Below are 17743 nucleotides of genomic sequence, written 5' to 3'. Positions count from 1 at the left end.
CTTTCCTTCTTTTCTTTCCCTCAGAAATAAAGAAAATCTAATAAAGTAGTTTTCATAAAATGAGGTTGCCATATTAATCTCAGAAAATAGAGATCAGAAAATACTGGAGCTATGAGAACATTATAAAGATTAGAAAAATTATTAAAGGAAAACTCATAAAACAAGCAATTTAATATTGGATTCATTTCTTGGGTAGAATGCCTTCCAGGTTAATGTAACGGAGCTGAGAAGTATTAGCAATTCCTCTTCACACCTTTACAAATCATACCCAGTTGTCAAAAAAAAGAGGCAGAATGCCTTGCTGTCAGCTCCATTACACAGCCCAGAATAATAGTTTAGCAGCCAATTTCTGCTATTAACAGAACTCAAGGGAAGGAAATGACAGAAAAGCAAGCCAAGGATGGTGAAACTAATTATGATGACAAGCATATTATTAGAGACAGGTAATGGGCAGAAAACTACATTATCATCAGTGTTTTTCTCAGCCCAGTAATGAAGACCATGCGGATATAGGTGTAAAGGGGCCTACTTGTTTGGCAGCAGGTGTAGAATAATTGGTTTGGTGTGAGGGCCTAGAAGGAGGGCAGAATACATACTGCAAATAAAGGTAGAGAGAAATGCCATGGACCTTCCTTAGATTTGGGTAGGAGATTTTTTTTCTTCTTTGAGATGCTTTGTGTTTTTTTTTACTGTAGAAACAAAAGCAAACTGGGTAAGAGAATTGTGGCACTGTTGTTCTTAACCCCTTCTGGGTCACAGAACTCGGAATCAGGTTATCCTGTGAATCTTTTATCTCCTTTGAAAATAGCCCCTTAACTCATGTATGCACAATTTTCAGAGCTTCAAGGGCTTATTCTTGCACCCCATTGGAGGGCTATTGCTACAGAATATTGCAAGTAACCTCCAGTGGATTGCTTAAATAAATAATGGTACATCCACAATACAGTGGAGGATTGTGTGTTAATTAAAAAGGAAACATACCACCTATTACCTCCTACCAACCTCTAAGATATTATTATTAGGTGAAAAATGCAAGGTACAGATAGCATTCGTGGTATTTTAGCTGCTGTTTATTTAAAACACACACATTCACATATGTAGTTTCTTTGGAAAGATGTATAAAAAGTAACAAAGGTAGTCTTTATGAAGAAACAGGATTGGCAGGAGAGAATGGGGAACCTGGTTTTCGAACAGCAAAACATAAGCAGAATTAGGATGAAAAGCTGGGAGAGTTAGCTTTTGTCATCTTTGCCAGAGAGAAAGAGAGAGAGAGTGAGAGTGAGAGAGCAAGCGAGCGCTGCTTCCCATGTGATCCTCAGTCTTGTGATGAGTAGAAATTTTATTTTAAAAAAAAAATTTTTTTTTAACGTGTATTTATTTTTGAGACAGAGAGAGACAGAGCATGAACGGGGGAGGGTCAGAGAGAGGGAGACACAGAATTTGAAACAGGCTCCAGGCTCTGAGCGGTCAGCACAGAGCCCAACGTGGGGCCTGAACTCACGGACCGTGAGATCATGACCTGAGCCGAAGTCGGCCACTCAACCGACTGAGCCACCCAGGCACCCCGAAATTTTAAAATAATAATACATGATTTTTCTAAATTGCTGTATTATTCAAGATTTCAATTCGAAGCTAATTATTTTGAACTGCATATGTCTAAAGACAAATTCAAAAACATAGATGTATGCACAGAAAATCCTATTAAATAAAATCACTGAGGAACTATATCCAATAAACAGTTTTAATTTTTCTAGTTATCTTATAGAAAGTTTTGGCTATTATTGCCTTTAAAAACCAACTAAAGGAACAAGAATTTTCACTTTCCTCCCCTTATTTTTAAGTGTTTTTTGGTTTGGTTGGTTGTCAGGGTTGTTATTTCAGCTTAATCTTGTAACTTTTTTCTTGTGATTGGCTTTATCTTACTGCATTTTTTTCTGTTACAAAGTAATGTTATACTGCTATAACAAGTCAACAATGCAAACATCTAGTGAAAGAAAAAAAAATGTATCTCCCTCCAATCCATCCATATCCTCAGAGGAACCAGTGTAAACAATACTGTATGTAGCTTTCCATGTCTTTGGACATTTCAAACCAAAGCTTACAAACATGTATACATACATGTACTTTTACCTACTTTTACAAACAGTTTTACCATACTATACCCTTGTCTTTTTTTTTTTTTTTTTAAGAGCGAGAGTGAAGGGTGGGCAGAGGCAGTCAGAGAATCTTAGCAGGCTCCGTGCTCAGCACAGAGCCAAACATGGGGCACAGTCCCAAGCTGAAATCAAGAGTTGGACATTCAACCAACTAGTGGCCTGAGCCACCCAGACGCCCCTGCCCTTTGTCATTTTTTATTTAACAGTGAGATTTATGGACTTCTTTTTAGGTCAGTAGGTCTAACTTCTTGTTTCCTTATACCTGCCTGATATTTCTTAGTATGAGTGTATCATAGTTGATTGAACATTTCCCCTATTGATGGATGGTGCTTTTAGATTGTTGGATTTCTTTTTCCTCTACAGAAAATACTGCAGTAAACACTGTCATAAACATTGCCATTTCTACTAGTGTTTTTATTTCTGAGGAATAAATTTCCAAAAGTGAGACTACTGTGTCAAAGGTTATGAACTTTAAACATTTTAATAGTACCAGTGATTCAGTTCTCTGCTTGACAATGCCTGGAGTTCCCAAACATGAGATGCCATCCTTATTTTATATATTGCCCACTTAGATTTCTGTTAGAAAAAAATAACCCTGTTCATAAATGGACATAACAAGTAAACTTCATACTAGTGTAGCTAAAGAGAGATTTGCATAGCATCATCAAGATGAAAATCAGGCCTCTGGTCCCACCTTCTTATTGAAGTGATGCTATTTGTCCTCCCCACTAATCTGCACACCTTGTCTGCATTACAGCCCTGGACAGCTCGCAGACAAGAGAGGCAGATGCTGAGCTCACTGACTCGGTGAGCACAGCTGGGGCAGGTCATCAAACAGACCCACTCCTGCCAAATAGCCTGCAGCACTAGAACACTGAGATTTCCTTGCTCACTGTATTGAGAAATAATTTTTTTCCAGAGACATAGTAGAATAATTTTACATGATCTGAGTGCCAATTATTAAAGAGTAGCTAGTGATATTAAAGGTAAAGACGGAGAAAGAGTAGATAACTAGGAAGGACACTTTGAATACTTTGTTATATAAATTATATCTATACTACTTCAATTTAAGTCCTTAAGGTTAAAAAAAAAAAAAATCACTGGACCCTTGGATGCAGAAGATGAGGTTACATACTGTGCAGGATTTGGGGCAGGTGTCTGAGGCCAGTCCTCCAAACAGAGAGCATAATTTGGATGCCCCCTGTGATTGGCAGTGTCTTTTCCCTTTTGCCTGATGCCCCCTTTGTTCGTGCTCTCCCTCCTGGAATGTGAAAGAATGTAGGTGGTATACTGGCTCAGAATATGATATGAGTTGGGAAATAGCTGAGGTCATTCCATGCTCAAGATTTTCTTCCCCCTCCACACCCACCCAAAAAGACAACATCAACTAAAAGCTTGTACTAATAATCAACAGATTGTAGGCACCAGAAGGAGCTATTAAAGCAGAAATGCCACTTGAAAGGTAGAGTACAAGTGAACATTTAACAGCCTTACTCCTTTTTGTGAATTTTTGGTGCTTTTCCCAGTAGAAAACAAGAGCCCTGAGAGAATGGGATGTGACAACCAAGATAAGGGGGAGAGAGGGCAGTCAAGTCTCTGAACAAAGTCTCCACCGCTGCTGGGGGAAGAAAAGTGGGTCCTTGGAAGTCAGTGGGTTCCAACAAAGGCCTGGGAAGCAGAGTAAAGGCAATGATAGGGAGGGAGGTGAACAGAAGGGAAAGATCAGCACAAAGGAAAAATGCTATGTTTCTGTGTTTGAATAAAATGCATGCCAGGATTACATAGGGTCTTCAGATTCTCTCGTTTTAGCTAGTATTACTCAGATGAACCATTCAGGGAGTCCACATTCAGGTAATATTTGCAGTAATGAGCTTTAATACAATTGCACCTATCCCCTGTTATCCATTACTGTTTCCTAGAGACCACATGTATATTATTGAAGTTGGAAGGACTATTAGAATATGTAAAATCCAGTTGTTGGAAAGATGACCCTAGAGAACTCCCCTCCCTCACCCCCTGCACTCCAGTTTCATGCTGCAAACTGCTTCCCTTCTGCCCACACCCAGAGTCTCTAACCATGCTCTACGTTTTCCTTTCTCAGTAGTACTTTTCATGTAATGTGCCACGTGACCGATGTATCTATTATATTTATTGTTGATTATCTTCATCTCCCTGATGGAATGTAAGTGCCGTGGGGACAGAGTTCTTTGCTGTTCACTGAAGTATTCCCAGCACCTAGTATACTATTTGATTCGTAGTAGGCTTCCAAGCAATATTGAGCGGACAAAGTGAAAAAGCAAATTACAAAGAAAGACATAAAGTCCTGCTTTTTTGTTTATCAAAATACCTGTATAACAATACATGTAATATGGTAAAAAAATATACCAAGTTTTAATCATTACTGAAGAGATGGGATTATAGAAGGCTTTCCATCAAATATTTCTTAATGTTTCCCATTTTTATAATAAATACTCTTTTGGAGTAAAAAATAATGCTATAACAAAATATAGAATTAAAAAATGTATTTAGAGCTAAAAGGAGCTTTCTTTGTTTTGTGAGGACATAGGTTACAGTGGAATAAAGTTACACTATTGCAAGATCCTTTTTTTCAAGTTTGATACTGTTGTGATAATCTTGAGTTGGGTTTTTGAACATAGACAAGATTGCTTCATTGTGAGCTAATAGGTTTCCATAGAGGACTCCTCTGATTTTTTTTTGTTTTTGTTTTTCTCACTAGCCAGTAATAATAGTTTTACCTGGCATGCCATCTCAGGGCCATTCCTAGGCGGTAGAGAATAAAATGGGATTGTACTTTACCATAGTATCTTCCCACCTACCATTGTTACTGGCACATGGTAGACATCCTATATGTGAGCAAGTGGCTAGTGAGCAAGTGATCTCAGGTAAGGTTGCCTGAGAGCTGCATGGAAGGGAAGGTCAAGTATCTGGGGGCCGAAAGGCCTTCTTATCATTAGCTCAGCTCTTCATGTATCTTGAAAATAGCTGCTCAGCAAAAGGTGCTTATTGAACCACAGCTCATAATAGGCAGAACATGAATGCTGTTCATCACAGGAGCTGTGCTGTACATTGTTTTTATAGGGAGTATCTCCCTATAGTTAAGATTCCATAGAACAGGTGCAGAATTACACCATATACTCATCCTGCTTCTTGGTGAGTAAAGGCAAAGGAGGCCTCAAGAGATCCTGTGTGCTACAGAGAGTATCCATTATACAGCATTTATTTTATTTTTGCTAATCTACTTATTTTCAGATTTCTCGTCTTTAAAAAAATGATATGGGCATTTCCCTAAAGTACTGAAAAGAATATTTACATTAAAGAAGAAAGATGGTTTCTTTCAGTAAAAAAGTTTGGTTAATTATGTCTCTATTTAAAATACTTTCTCTAGGGACACCTGAGTGGCTCAATCAGTTAAACATCGACTTGGCTCAGGTCATGATTTCACAGTTTGTGAGTTCGAGCCCCGCATCGGGCTCTGTGCTGACAGCTCAGACAGAGCCTGGAGCCTGCTTTGGATTCTGTGTCTCCCTCTCTCTCTCTCCCCCTCCCCTGTTCACACTCTGTCTCTGTCTCTGTCTCAAAAATAAATAAACATTAAAATTTTTTTAATAAAAAAATAAAAATAAATAAAATACTTTCTCTAAACATACACTGTCAATTTTAAATGAGTCAGTTAAGGTGGAGAAATGCCAAGTCCTGTATCCTTGCCCCCAAATGAAATATTTGAAGGAAGATGTCTTATCGTATTTCAGAGATAAAACATTTTTCATTTTCATGTTAACTGAAGTGTGGTTTTACTGAACGACTGACACTCTGCTCAGCAAAGTGTGCCAGGCACACTCTCTATCAGGGACGGTGCTAGGTAGGATGAGGGCCCTTGGTGAGCCTTGTGCCTGAGTTTTCTGGGACAGGCACAGGAGGAGTGGGAGGGAGAAAAGGCCTTCTTTCCTGGGGAATCTGGGAGGCTTCACGATAGGGGGAAATTGGCTCTTCGTTTCAGTTGCCCCTCATTTTCAGGCAACACTTGCGAAATGACTATACTCCCTTGAAGGATTGCTTCTTCATAATTCAAGATTGTCCTGGATATCTCTCATCAGAGAGGAAGAAAAGCCACATGAATTATTTACAGAGCACCAAGTTATTTCCTTTCATGAGCTCCGACTTTGTGTTTGTCTCTGCAAACTGAGATTTTGTTTATCCATGAATAGTTTTCCCTGGGGCATGAAAATATGACTCTTTAATTATGAATGAGGTTTTTTGTTTGAGTCCATGTTAACGAAAACATGCAAAATAAACTGTGTTTTTCATTAGATCCCTTTCAGCTCCCCACAAAAACAGAACCAACAAAAGAACGAGCAGTTCAACCAGCACCCACCAGGAAGCCCACTGTGATTCGAATTCCAGCCAAACCGGGAAAATGTAAGCACTAATCTGCCTTCTTTATCTGCTTCTCCAAGAGCCTGGGGAAAATATATACTAATTTATCAATGTCTGCTTTTGAAATTATGTGCATTTGGCCATTTATTATTATTTATAGTCCAAGAACATTTAAAAACAAGTTATTTTTTTTTTCACAGTTCTTTAGACAGTTGGTACAGTAAATACGGATTTCATTTCTCTATACCGTCATCTCTAGGCAGAGAGAATAGAGAGAGACTGAAACTCAGAACAATTGGAGTATCCTGTTAGTGCCTCTGGTAAAGATGGCAGGAAAGTCCGCTTGACCTTTGAACAACACAGGTGTGAACTTGTGTGGGTCCACTTGTACACAGATCTCTTACAATACTGTCAATATTTCCTCTTTATGGTTTCCTTAACATTTTCTTTTTTCTAGCTTACTTCATTGTAAGACTACAGTATATAACACATAAAACCTAAAATCTGTGTTATTGGGCTACTTAGTTTATCACTAGGCTATATTAGTCGTTAAGTTTTTGGGGAGTCAACAGTTAATTTGGATTTTTGACTGCACCAGGGCGTCAACACCTCTTAACTCCCAAGTCGTTCTCCTATGAACTAATTGAAACTGACAGCAAATAAAGTTGTATGTGTCTCTCTGGATACAGTATCTTATTCCAGTCAGCATAATCTAAGTGTAAGTATGCATGAGTTGTATGAAGAGCAGTTAACCAAAATTATAAAAACATAATCATGTATTAAACATTTTTAAAATTAGCATAACACAACATTTTTATACTGTTTTCTTCCTTGTTTTTTTTACCGGCACAATAAATGAAATTTTGTATGAGCCTATATATGTACCACGAAGAAATCTAATATTTATTGTAAAAGAGAAGCCAAGAGGGCCAGGCCCATTTATTTGAGACCCTGGAGATTATTTAAAAGTGTGTGTAAAAGTACATGTATGTGTACACGCACGTGCATGGACGGTGCGTTCCAAAGCAGTTCTTGGCAATGCTTGCAGTGATCACACAGCTTTCTCCATGAGCTTCTGCTATCGTTTCATTTCATTCGGTGCATTTTCATAGACCAGATGCATCCTTGCTTTTTATCTAACAGGAGATCCTGTCACTCCATTCCTCCTCATAGCAGATCAAATGTCCCCAGTCCTTCACCTGTAGCATCCGTGGGTTATTTTGCAAGCATACCCTGGAATGCCATGAAACCCCTTTAGTTTATGGGTGTGGTTTCTCTATAAAATACTACCCAGATGGATCATACTGGTTTTGGTCTTTTGATGGTTATTAATTGATGGCTCTAAGCCAAATAGTGAAAAGAGTGAACTGAGTTACTGTGAAGAATGAGGAGAAGGAAAAAGTCAAGGGTACCAAACTCTGGTGGGTCCTCGCTTCTTAGGAGGTTATGTGGTAGATTAAAAAACTGGTGGTTCATTTCTTTTGACAGCATTATATAGTCCACAAATCAGTGGGCTATAGAAGTACACAGACATTGGGTTGTTTGCCTGCTTGCCGTTACCTTGTTAAAATGTATCCTAGATTTTAACAAGTGTAGTGAAATATAATGATAATAAATGTTGCCTGAAGCTCATGTGGGTTTTAAGCAATACAGTTTTTATATTTGAATTTATTCTTCTGCTGTATCAGGGTCCCCAAGACCCCCAGGTTTGATGATCGCTAGAGGACTCACAGGACTTAGCACATAGTTATGTTCACAGCTGTGATTTATTACAGCAAAAGTATACAAAGCAAAATCAGCAGAGGGAAACGGTACATGGGGCAAAGCCTAGAGGAAACCTGGCACAAGCTTCTGTGTGTTCTCTCCCAGGGGAATCACAAGGGCTTTACTTAACTCCCCCAGGAACCAGTTGTGACAACACAGGTGAAATGTTGTCAACCGAGGAAGCTCATTAGAGACTCAGTGCCCAAGGTTTTTATTGGGGGCTGGTCACATAGGCACCTCTAGCAATTTTGGCATGTTCCAAAATTCCAGATTCCCAGAAGGAAAGCAGGTATTCAGCATAAACCATATTCTTTTGTTTTATCAGTTCTGGGGATGGTGGGAACCTTCCCAAAGCCCAAGTTCCCAGATTCCAGCAAGAACCAACCTTGGAAGCATATCTTTCTGAGAATAAGCAGTCTCAGGCCTGCTATGTTCATTCTTTTCTGCATACTTATAAATTGGCTTAATAGTCCTGAAATCCTGGGGCACCTGGGTGGCTCAGTTGGTCAAGCGTCTGACTTTGGCTCAGGTCATGATCTCACAGTTCGTGAGTTCGAGCCCCGCATCGGGCTCTGTGCTGACAGCTTAGAGCCTGGAGCCTGCTTCAAATTCTGTGTCTTCCTTTCTGCTCCTCCTCCACTCATGCTCTGTCTCTCTCTTCTTCAAAAATAAATAAAAACATTAAAAAAATTTTTTTAATAAAAAATATTCCTGAAATCCTGAAAAGGATATATATTTCTTAAAGTTTATTCATTTTGAGAGAGAGAGAGATAGAGAGCAGGGGAGAAGCAGAGAGAGAAAGAGAGACAGAATCCCAAGCAGGCTCCACATTGTCAGCACAGAGCCTGATGCGGGGCTCAAACCCACAAGCCATGAGATCAAGACCTGAGCCGAAACCAAGAGTCAGACGCTTAACTGTCTGAGCCACCCATGCACCCCCTGAAAAGGATATATTGAGGAAGCACCTTTATTATTCTGACAAAGTTCCAGGAGCTGTTAGAAAGTTGGATTCCAAGTGCTGTCTGTGAGAGAACTGAAGTGCCTGTTTCTACAGCGCTGTTTCTATTTACATCAAAAACCAGCTCCCCAGAATTGTACTTACCACAGTTATTCAGCAATTCATATGTGCCTTGGTGTCGGAAGAACTTGGAACGGTCAGGCGAAGAAAGGAATAGCTTTGTGAAGCAAAACCCCTTGGCCTTCTTTGAACATGTAAGCTCTTTCCTCTTGAAATTTGTTTCTTCTGACTAGGATGTCCTTTCCCCAGGTATGTGCATGGCTCCCTCCTTCAACATTCCTTCAGGTCTTTGCTCAAATGCCACTTTTCTCATTGAGACCTCCACCGACCACATTATTTGAAATTGGAAATCTCCACCTCCCCCCCTCACATCCATACCTGATAACCCCTATGTCCTTTCCTGCCAGTAAGGCATCTCCTCTCTACTTTCATATTCTTACTGCTTTGTACCCTTAATTGTTTGTCGCAGCAATACAGCATCCTAAATGATTTCAGCATCTCCTTGTAAGAATAAGAAAATTTTTCCACAGAGAAAGTCCTCAAGATGGCAACTCAGTTGAAATCTTCCTATGTGTCTTCATTTCCAGAGTAGCCCTGCCGCTCCCTAAGAATGCTTGCCTGTCTCTAAATCATTGTTTTCATAGTAGCTGGCCTGGGTATTTTCCTTCTTTTGAGAGTGTTTCCTGTCTGTAGATAAAATAGGAGCCTGACAAACCATCCTCTTGTTATAGGTATTTCATGTGAAGTGAGAGCAGAGAGTGTTCATTTGAAAGAATGAAAAGAATTCCCGTCTCCTTTCCGTGCCTAAATCACCATTAGCTTTAGCCTCCTTTAGTATGTTACAGTCATCCTTTCTCCAAGTGTTTTTGCACACAGATTTTAATTAGTTGCCACTAATTAAATCTGATCTTTTCCTTCTTTTTAAAATAAGCTGGGGGTATACTATCACTGAGTTAAGGATGTAGTTTGGATGTGAAGATATTGTTTGTTAAATTGAAGGCAATTAAACCCATTAATCTGGAGCTAATGAATTAGAAAACACATTCAATTATTTGGATGGGGGAGGGTTGGATACACAACCTATTAAAGAAACAGCATGCCATATTATAGTGAGTACAGGCTTCTGGGTTCAAAACCCAAAATTACTAGCATTAAGACTTCAGATAGCTTATATATTTTCTTGTCAGCTTTGGTTTCTTCATCTGCAAAATTAGGATATTATCTAGCATAGTGCTAGATAGTGCATAGGACTCTCTGCAAAGGTGGAAACGTTCTAAAACTGCTGTCTATTATGGCAACTGAACATTTCAAGTGCTAGCTATTTCAGTGTAGTTAGTGCAACTGAGGAACTGAATTTGTAATTTTATTTAATATTTAAATTTAAATCACCACATGCAACGACTGGCTAGTGAACTACACAGATCTAGCACATAGATAGTCATTGGTTGGAGAAATGTATACGAATAAGGTGCCTTACTGCCTGGCACATTGAAGGTTTTCAAAATTGCTGGCTGCTGTTTAATTATTTAGTATTATTTTTACTCTATATAACGTTCAGTAAAACTAACTGATGCCTGCTAAACCCATCCTTTTTCTTTTTTTTTTTTTTTTTTTAAATTTTTTTTTAACATTTATTTATTTTTGAGACAGAGAGAGACAGAGCATGAATGGGGGAGGGTCAGAGAGAGGGGGAGACACAGAATCAGAAGCAGGCTCCAGGCTCTGAGCTGTCAGCACAGAGCCCGACGCGGGGCTCGAACCCACAGACTGTGAGATCATGACCTGAGCCGAAGTCAGCCGCTTAACCGACTGAGCCACCCAGGTGCCCCTAAACCCATCCTTTTTCTGAAGCTCTTTCTCACTTATTTAGCTGTCCACTCTTTGTATGGATCTGTTAGGACAGCCATTTTCCTAAGGAACCAAGCTGCAATTATTTCATACTTTGGAATCCTCAAAGGCCCTAAATTATTGATGAATTACTGCTGTTTTTCCAGGTTTACAAGAGGATCTGCAAAGCCCACCTCCTCTCCCTACTGAAAAACCTATTGGAAACACTTACAGTGTAGTATCTGGAAAACTGAGTAATGTTGACAGAACTAGAAACTTGGTAAGTGGTTACTATAAATTGTCTTAGATTGAAGACCAAGCTATGCGCTAATTTTAAATACTCAGCTGATGTCTGAATTATTTTACTGTTGGTCTGGTAAAGACCTTTATTGCAAACCATTTCTAAGCCCCGTGTACTTATTTCAGGTGATGTTCAATATTTAAAAAATTCCTATAGGACAAAGGAATTAAGCCAGTTTGTGATATTTCATCATAAAATATTTTTTCCTATAGTGATAGAATGACATTGCCTTTTACATGGTACTAATAATTAGGCAGAAGTTCTTGAAAATCTCTAAAAACCTTTAATATTTGTGGAAATAGTCTTAGTCCAATTATCAGTTTTTATTTAAAATATCCAATTAGTGACATGATTTTAAGATAATAACCATAAGAATTTGTTAATCTGAAATTTAGGGAAAAAAATTTTTTAATTAAAAAATAGTACTTTATCATGCACTTGTTAACAATGGTAGTCAAAGAGTTTTATATATATATATATATGTATATATATATATATATATATATATACACACACACACACACACACACACACACATATATATATACACACTGTATTTCAGGTGTATAACACAGTGATCTAATATTTATATACATACAAAATGGGCACTACAGTAAGTCATTACCATCTGTCGCCATACAAAGTTGTTACAGTATTACTGACCATATTCTCTATGCTGTACATTACATCCCCATAGCTTATTTATTTTATAACTGGAGGATTATACCTCTTAATCCTCTTCGCATATTTCACACCCCTCCCACCTCCCCTCTGTTCTCTGTATCTATGTATACATATATATATATATATGTATATATATATATATATTTTCAACCTCAATACCATTTCCCCATGCTGTTTGAAACTCCCATATGGTAGATTATCTTTTAAGGTTTGTTCAAAAGAAACCAGTTCCTTTAACAAGTGTTGGCAAGGATGTAGGAAAAGGGAACCCTCTGCACTGTTGGTGGGAATGTAAATTTATACAACCACTGTGGAAAACAGTGTGGAGGTTCCTCAAAAAAATTAAAAATAGGGGTGCCTGGGTGGCTAACTCGGTTGAGCATGCAACTCTTGATTTTGGCTCAGGTCGAGATCCCACGGTCGTGGGATTGAGCCCTGTGTCAGGCTTTGCACTGAGCATGGAGCCTGCTTGAGGTTCATTCTCTCCCTCTCTCCCTCCCCACCTCCCCTCTTCCCACTCATGCCCCCCCCCCCCCAAATAAAATAAAAATTAGAAACAATTATCGTATCCAACAATTTCACTTGTAGGTACTTATCTAAAAAAAGTGAAAACACTAATTCAAAAAGACATATGCACCCCTGTGTTCATCACAGAATTGTTGGCAATAGCCAAGATATGGAAGCAACCTAAGTGTCCATCAATAGATTAACTTAATGGGTAAAGAAGATGTGCTGTATATGTGCAATGAAATATTACTCACCCATTACAAGATGAAATCTTGCCATTTGTGACAACGTGGATGGATGTAGAAGGTATTAAGCTAAGTGAAATAAGTCAGGCAGAGAAAGATACTGTATACTTTACTTATATGTGGGATCTAAAAAGCAAAACAAAACAAAACGGAAACAGTCTCATAGATACAGAGAACAAACAGAGGGGGGGTGGGAGGGGTGTGAAATATGCAAAGAGGATTAAGAGGTATAATCCTACAGTTATAAAATAAGCTATGGGGATGTAATGTACAGCATAGAGAATATGGTATACAGTAATACTGTAACAACTTTGTATGGTGACAGATGGTAATGACTTACTATAGTGCCCATTTTGTATGTATATAAATATTAGATCACTGTGTTATACACCTGAAACTAATACAGTATTATATATCAATTATTCTTTAATTAAAAATTTAAAAAGGAAAATTTAAAAAATTTTAAAGGAACAAATTCTTAACATCTCTGTACCAAATTTTCAGTTCAAATTTCATAATAGTTTTACACTGTGCATTAACTATGCTTATTACACACGCAAACCCATCTAATCATCTAGTGAAAAGAGATTTCTTTGAAGGAAACATTAAATTAAATTAGCCAATATCAAGTTAATGAGATTTTCCTGTAGGCTGAACTAAAATTTAGTGATGGTTTACATTTTCAAAGTACTTGGTAATAAATTTTTATTAAAACTGGGCCAAGAAAGCCCATTAGGGGATGATAGGGCCCGTACAATACTGTTGTTGAATAGAAGAAAATCCCAAATTTCCATGGAGGAAAATTTACTTGAGCAGGTTACCGACTTCTACTCTAAAGGGTTGTAAAAGAGAGTGAGAGGGTGATGTGTAGGCATATATGTATCATTCATGAAGTCATGTAATGGGCTTCTGTAAACCATAAAGCTCTATTAAAGTATTAGGTATTATTACATTTGGTGTTAAGCAGAACACAAAGCAACTCCCACATTTTAGGAAAACAAGAAAAGGAAGTTAGATTTAACCATCTGGAGAGGTACTATAATCATAATTGTTCCTCACATGAACAGGAAAATCCTGTCCTACACTGTTTACCAAGGAGTGCCAAAGCATTCTGTGCTGTCCTATAATAAATACATATCATGATAGATGCACTGGGTCTAAAGGAAGAAGAGAAAAGAAACAGACCACAAGTGAAATGAGTTGGCTAAAGTCACACATAATAGATTTCAGGGCCAGAAAGTCAAATCTATGCCTGAGAAATTCCTTTTGTTTGAGGATTACGATTACTGAGTGACTATTAGACCAGAGATTTTAACGCCTTCGGGTATCGGGGAGGATTTGTAGAAAGACTATTTTCACGGGGCGCCTGGGTGGCTCAGTCGGTTAAGCGGCTGACTTCGGCTCAGGTCATGATCTCACGGTCTGTGAGTTTGAGCCCCGCGTCGGGCTCTGTGCTGACCGCTCAGAGCCTGGAGCCTGTTTCGGATTCTGTGTCTCCCTCTCTCTGACCCTCCCCCGTTCGTGCTCTTTCTCTGTCTCAAAAATAAATAAACGTTAAAAAAAAAAAAAAAAAAGACTATTTCACCAGTGTAATCACCCACGAGGATGGGCTTGATCTTTGCCAACTGTGTCCTTTGATGAGGCACGAGACAAAAACTCTTTACTGTTTCTTCATCTTAGGGCAGGATGGCTGTGTTACGAAATCTCCCTTTCTTCACCAGAAGGACAGGGACTCTAGGGTGAAGAACATTAGGAGCCCCTGGAGCAGGAGCAGATGTTTTTGTGTGAGAACTCAGGGCTTCCAAAGCTTTTCCCAAAGAGGCTGCCAGCCAGTGCAGGAGAGTCAGGAGACGCCACCTGCTATGTATCAAGAATCCAAGCTGTAGCACAAAAGCTGGCCAGTGAATTCAGGGCCTAAGAAGTGGTACCAGGTCTTGGAGAAAGAAGAGAAGGAACTTTTGCAGAGGCTCCTAAGAAATTCCAACAGACAAGAATGTGGTCTTGGAAGAAATATGTGTTTTTTAAAATTCAGCAAAAACAAACAAACTATGGAATTATTTTGAAGTTAGAATGTAAGAAACCATTCCAAAGCAGATGAACAAAAAGATGGCATCTGCAGGGGCAGTACAAGCAGAAAGACCAGCTTCACCAGGAACTATCCAAACACATTGTAAGCCAAAGTTCAGAGAAGTCAGAGCTAAAGAAAAACTATAAAAAACAGATGCAGAGAGGCTCCAGTTAGTTGTGGAATATTGAAGAGGAGGAAATACGTAATCATTAATCTTCCAAAGGCTGTTGGCAGAACTCGTGCACAAAGCTGGACTTTAGCAAACACTAGGACAGTGGCTTCTACAGGAGCCAGTCCTCTCTTCTCAGTATTTATGTTCTACAGTGTGCCTAACATTCCTGGGCGATGTGAGCATACTGCCTTTTTTTTTCCTGATTCAAAATGTTCTCATTGTGGAAAATTTGAGAAACTAAAAAGATACTTAAGATCCTCCATAAAAATAACACCCCTGAGAGAAAAGTACAGTTAATATTTTGTACAAGGTTAGGATTATGTGGTATGTAGTTATTAAAGTATATCATCTATAACTTTTTGTGTCAAATGTATACATCTATATTTTTTATATGCCTTCATTTATTAAGTTATCTAACAACTATAGTTTTGAGAAAACCAGTAAGAGTTCCTGACTCTCTGCTAGAGTGTTTTTCTGTTTGTTAATATTAAAGGTAGCCAAATAAATAAGTGAGTTTTTCAGAATCATAGCAGGATTTGTCAGGAGTGGGAGGAATATAGGCAGCGGTGGATTTATAAGGCATGGATTTTGTATGGACCATTGCAGGGTTTATGGGCTAGTGACTTGCCTCACTACATTAATTGAACTCATTAGTGAAACCAAGTTTTAAGGGCAAGCTTAATTTGTTTTTAAAAATGGGATTTTGAAATATACTTAAATGATCGCAGTTACTGGCAATTAATCATTTGGTATTTAAGGAAAAGTTGTTAATATTCAGTTTGAATTAGAACACTATGGAAGTCAGTTTTAACTCATTTATAAGGTGAGAGGGAGGAAAACAATCTGAATTAGCCTGAACATTCCCAAATGACAGTTAAATCTCCCTTACAAAAAAAAGCAATGTAATTTTAAAGGGTTAGTACTTTCCCCCTTGGAGGAATATTATATTGTGTATGTCAGTACTGGGGGCTTAGAAAGTAGGAAACGTGAAAAAAGGAGACTCGATCAGAATTAGAAGAATTTAGAGAGGACTTTTTCCAAAAAAAAAAAAAAACAAAAAAGAGAAGTTTTGGCTTTGTGATCCTTTAACAAAAAGATCTGGAAACATTTTCCATGTATTATTATACTCATTTCCTAATCCTTAGGCTACAACATGTTTGAAAAATCTGTTTAAGCAGCACAGTTTGAGTCCTTTTCCTATAGAAATCTTCCTCTTGTTCTCCACACTTTCAGTTTCTCCCATATGCTGTTAGGCTCGGACATTCCTGCTCTACCCATCTTTTATTTTTTGAGTTATCCCCCTTTACTCTTTCTGCTTTCTTGAGCCTTTTCCATTATTCTTCACATACCTTCCTTTCAGGACATCCCTTAAGTTTCTATTGTGTTCTACCTCCTAGTTCAGAAGCCACCACCCAAACTGTAAACCACCCAGTGATGAGAGATCTGCTTGTTGTAAGCAAAACAAACTAATCACCACCTCACTTATTATACGTTTAAACTTATGAGCAGTGCGTATCTTAAGTGTTGTCATAGGATAAATAAAGGCTATTTTTTAAAAATTCCCTTCAGTGCTTGCTTAAATTGCTACTGTATAACCTATCATGATTTAAATATCATCCTTAATACCTGATGAGTCTGCTGGGCGCATAACCACACAGTGCAGTTGGTTGGGCCATGGTCCACAACAGCAGACTACCCTGGTCTTCTCTCTGTTTTCACTTGTATTCAGACTTGACAACTGATACAGGAAGTAATAGTTAATATTGTTAAGTAATGAGTTAATATTGCTTAAGACTAAAAACTCTCAAACTACTTTCTATAACTCAGCTACATTTCCACTTAGAGAGCTAGTCAAAAAGTTGTCCATAATTCCTCTTGACAGGCTCTTATTTCAGACTAACCTTAACTGAAAAGCATTGTCTGATACTTGCAGGAATCTGACCACATGGGTCAAACAGGAGGTTCTGTGCGAGGACCCCCAAGGTTGCCACCAAGGTAAGTAAGTGTGAGAAAACTTTTAAGAAGTAAATTAGAGAAAAACTAATGACTCAGACTGGACTCTGTTTTCTGTCATCAAAACTGAGTGTTGTTGGTCCAAGATCTTTTGAAGATGCATTAAACTCCTGAATTCTCCCAGACCACTAGCCTCTACTGTTTCTGACATCTGGTTGTAAGAATCTTTGCTCCTTCTTTCTTTTAACAAAGCCCAGCAACTCACAGAGCACAAACACTGATCTGTATTACTTTTCCTCAACTAAATGAACAAGACCCTTTCTAAACCTAAAGCAACTCTGCTTCTTGAACGTATACATGAACGTACGCACATACTCCCCATTATGAAACCAGCCTGGTTTTTGAAAGCCTCTCCAAAGGGAGACAGGCACTGTGAGCTCAGAGGGGACCTGCCCTCCTGAGTTCCAGAGCTACTTGAACAAAATGCTGTGATGCTATCAGAAGATGTTACTATGTTGGAAATTATTTTTGTCATAGAGATTATGGGAAGACTTTCAAAGTAATGGTTGTCTTACCCATTTTCAGAATTAGCTTTCTTTATATTAATCTAAATTAGGGTTTTAGTAATAATTCCTCTAACGCAAATATTGAGG

The 17743-nt window shown here is 38.4% G+C and overlaps 1 protein-coding gene across 3 annotated transcripts in view; it reads left to right on the top strand.

Moving 5' to 3' along the window:
- Window positions 1–17743, top strand: part of SH3D19 (SH3 domain containing 19) — a 186735-nt gene that overhangs the window by 142695 nt on the left and 26297 nt on the right. For all 3 annotated transcript variants that reach the window (XM_078445699.2, XM_060654012.3, XM_078445700.2), the window contains 3 exons: window positions 6486–6593; window positions 11328–11440; window positions 17071–17132. In XM_078445699.2, the coding sequence (XP_078301825.1) occupies window positions 6486–6593; window positions 11328–11440; window positions 17071–17132 (283 nt within the window). The remainder of the gene's footprint in view (window positions 1–6485; window positions 6594–11327; window positions 11441–17070; window positions 17133–17743) is intronic.

This window comes from Panthera onca, chromosome B1, assembly GCF_046562875.1.
Source record: "Panthera onca isolate mPanOnc1 chromosome B1, mPanOnc1 haplotype 2, whole genome shotgun sequence".
Classification (NCBI taxonomy): domain Eukaryota; kingdom Metazoa; phylum Chordata; class Mammalia; order Carnivora; family Felidae; genus Panthera; species Panthera onca.
The sequence above is the reverse complement of the archived record's forward strand: the minus strand, read 5'-3'. Positions and strand labels throughout refer to the sequence as shown.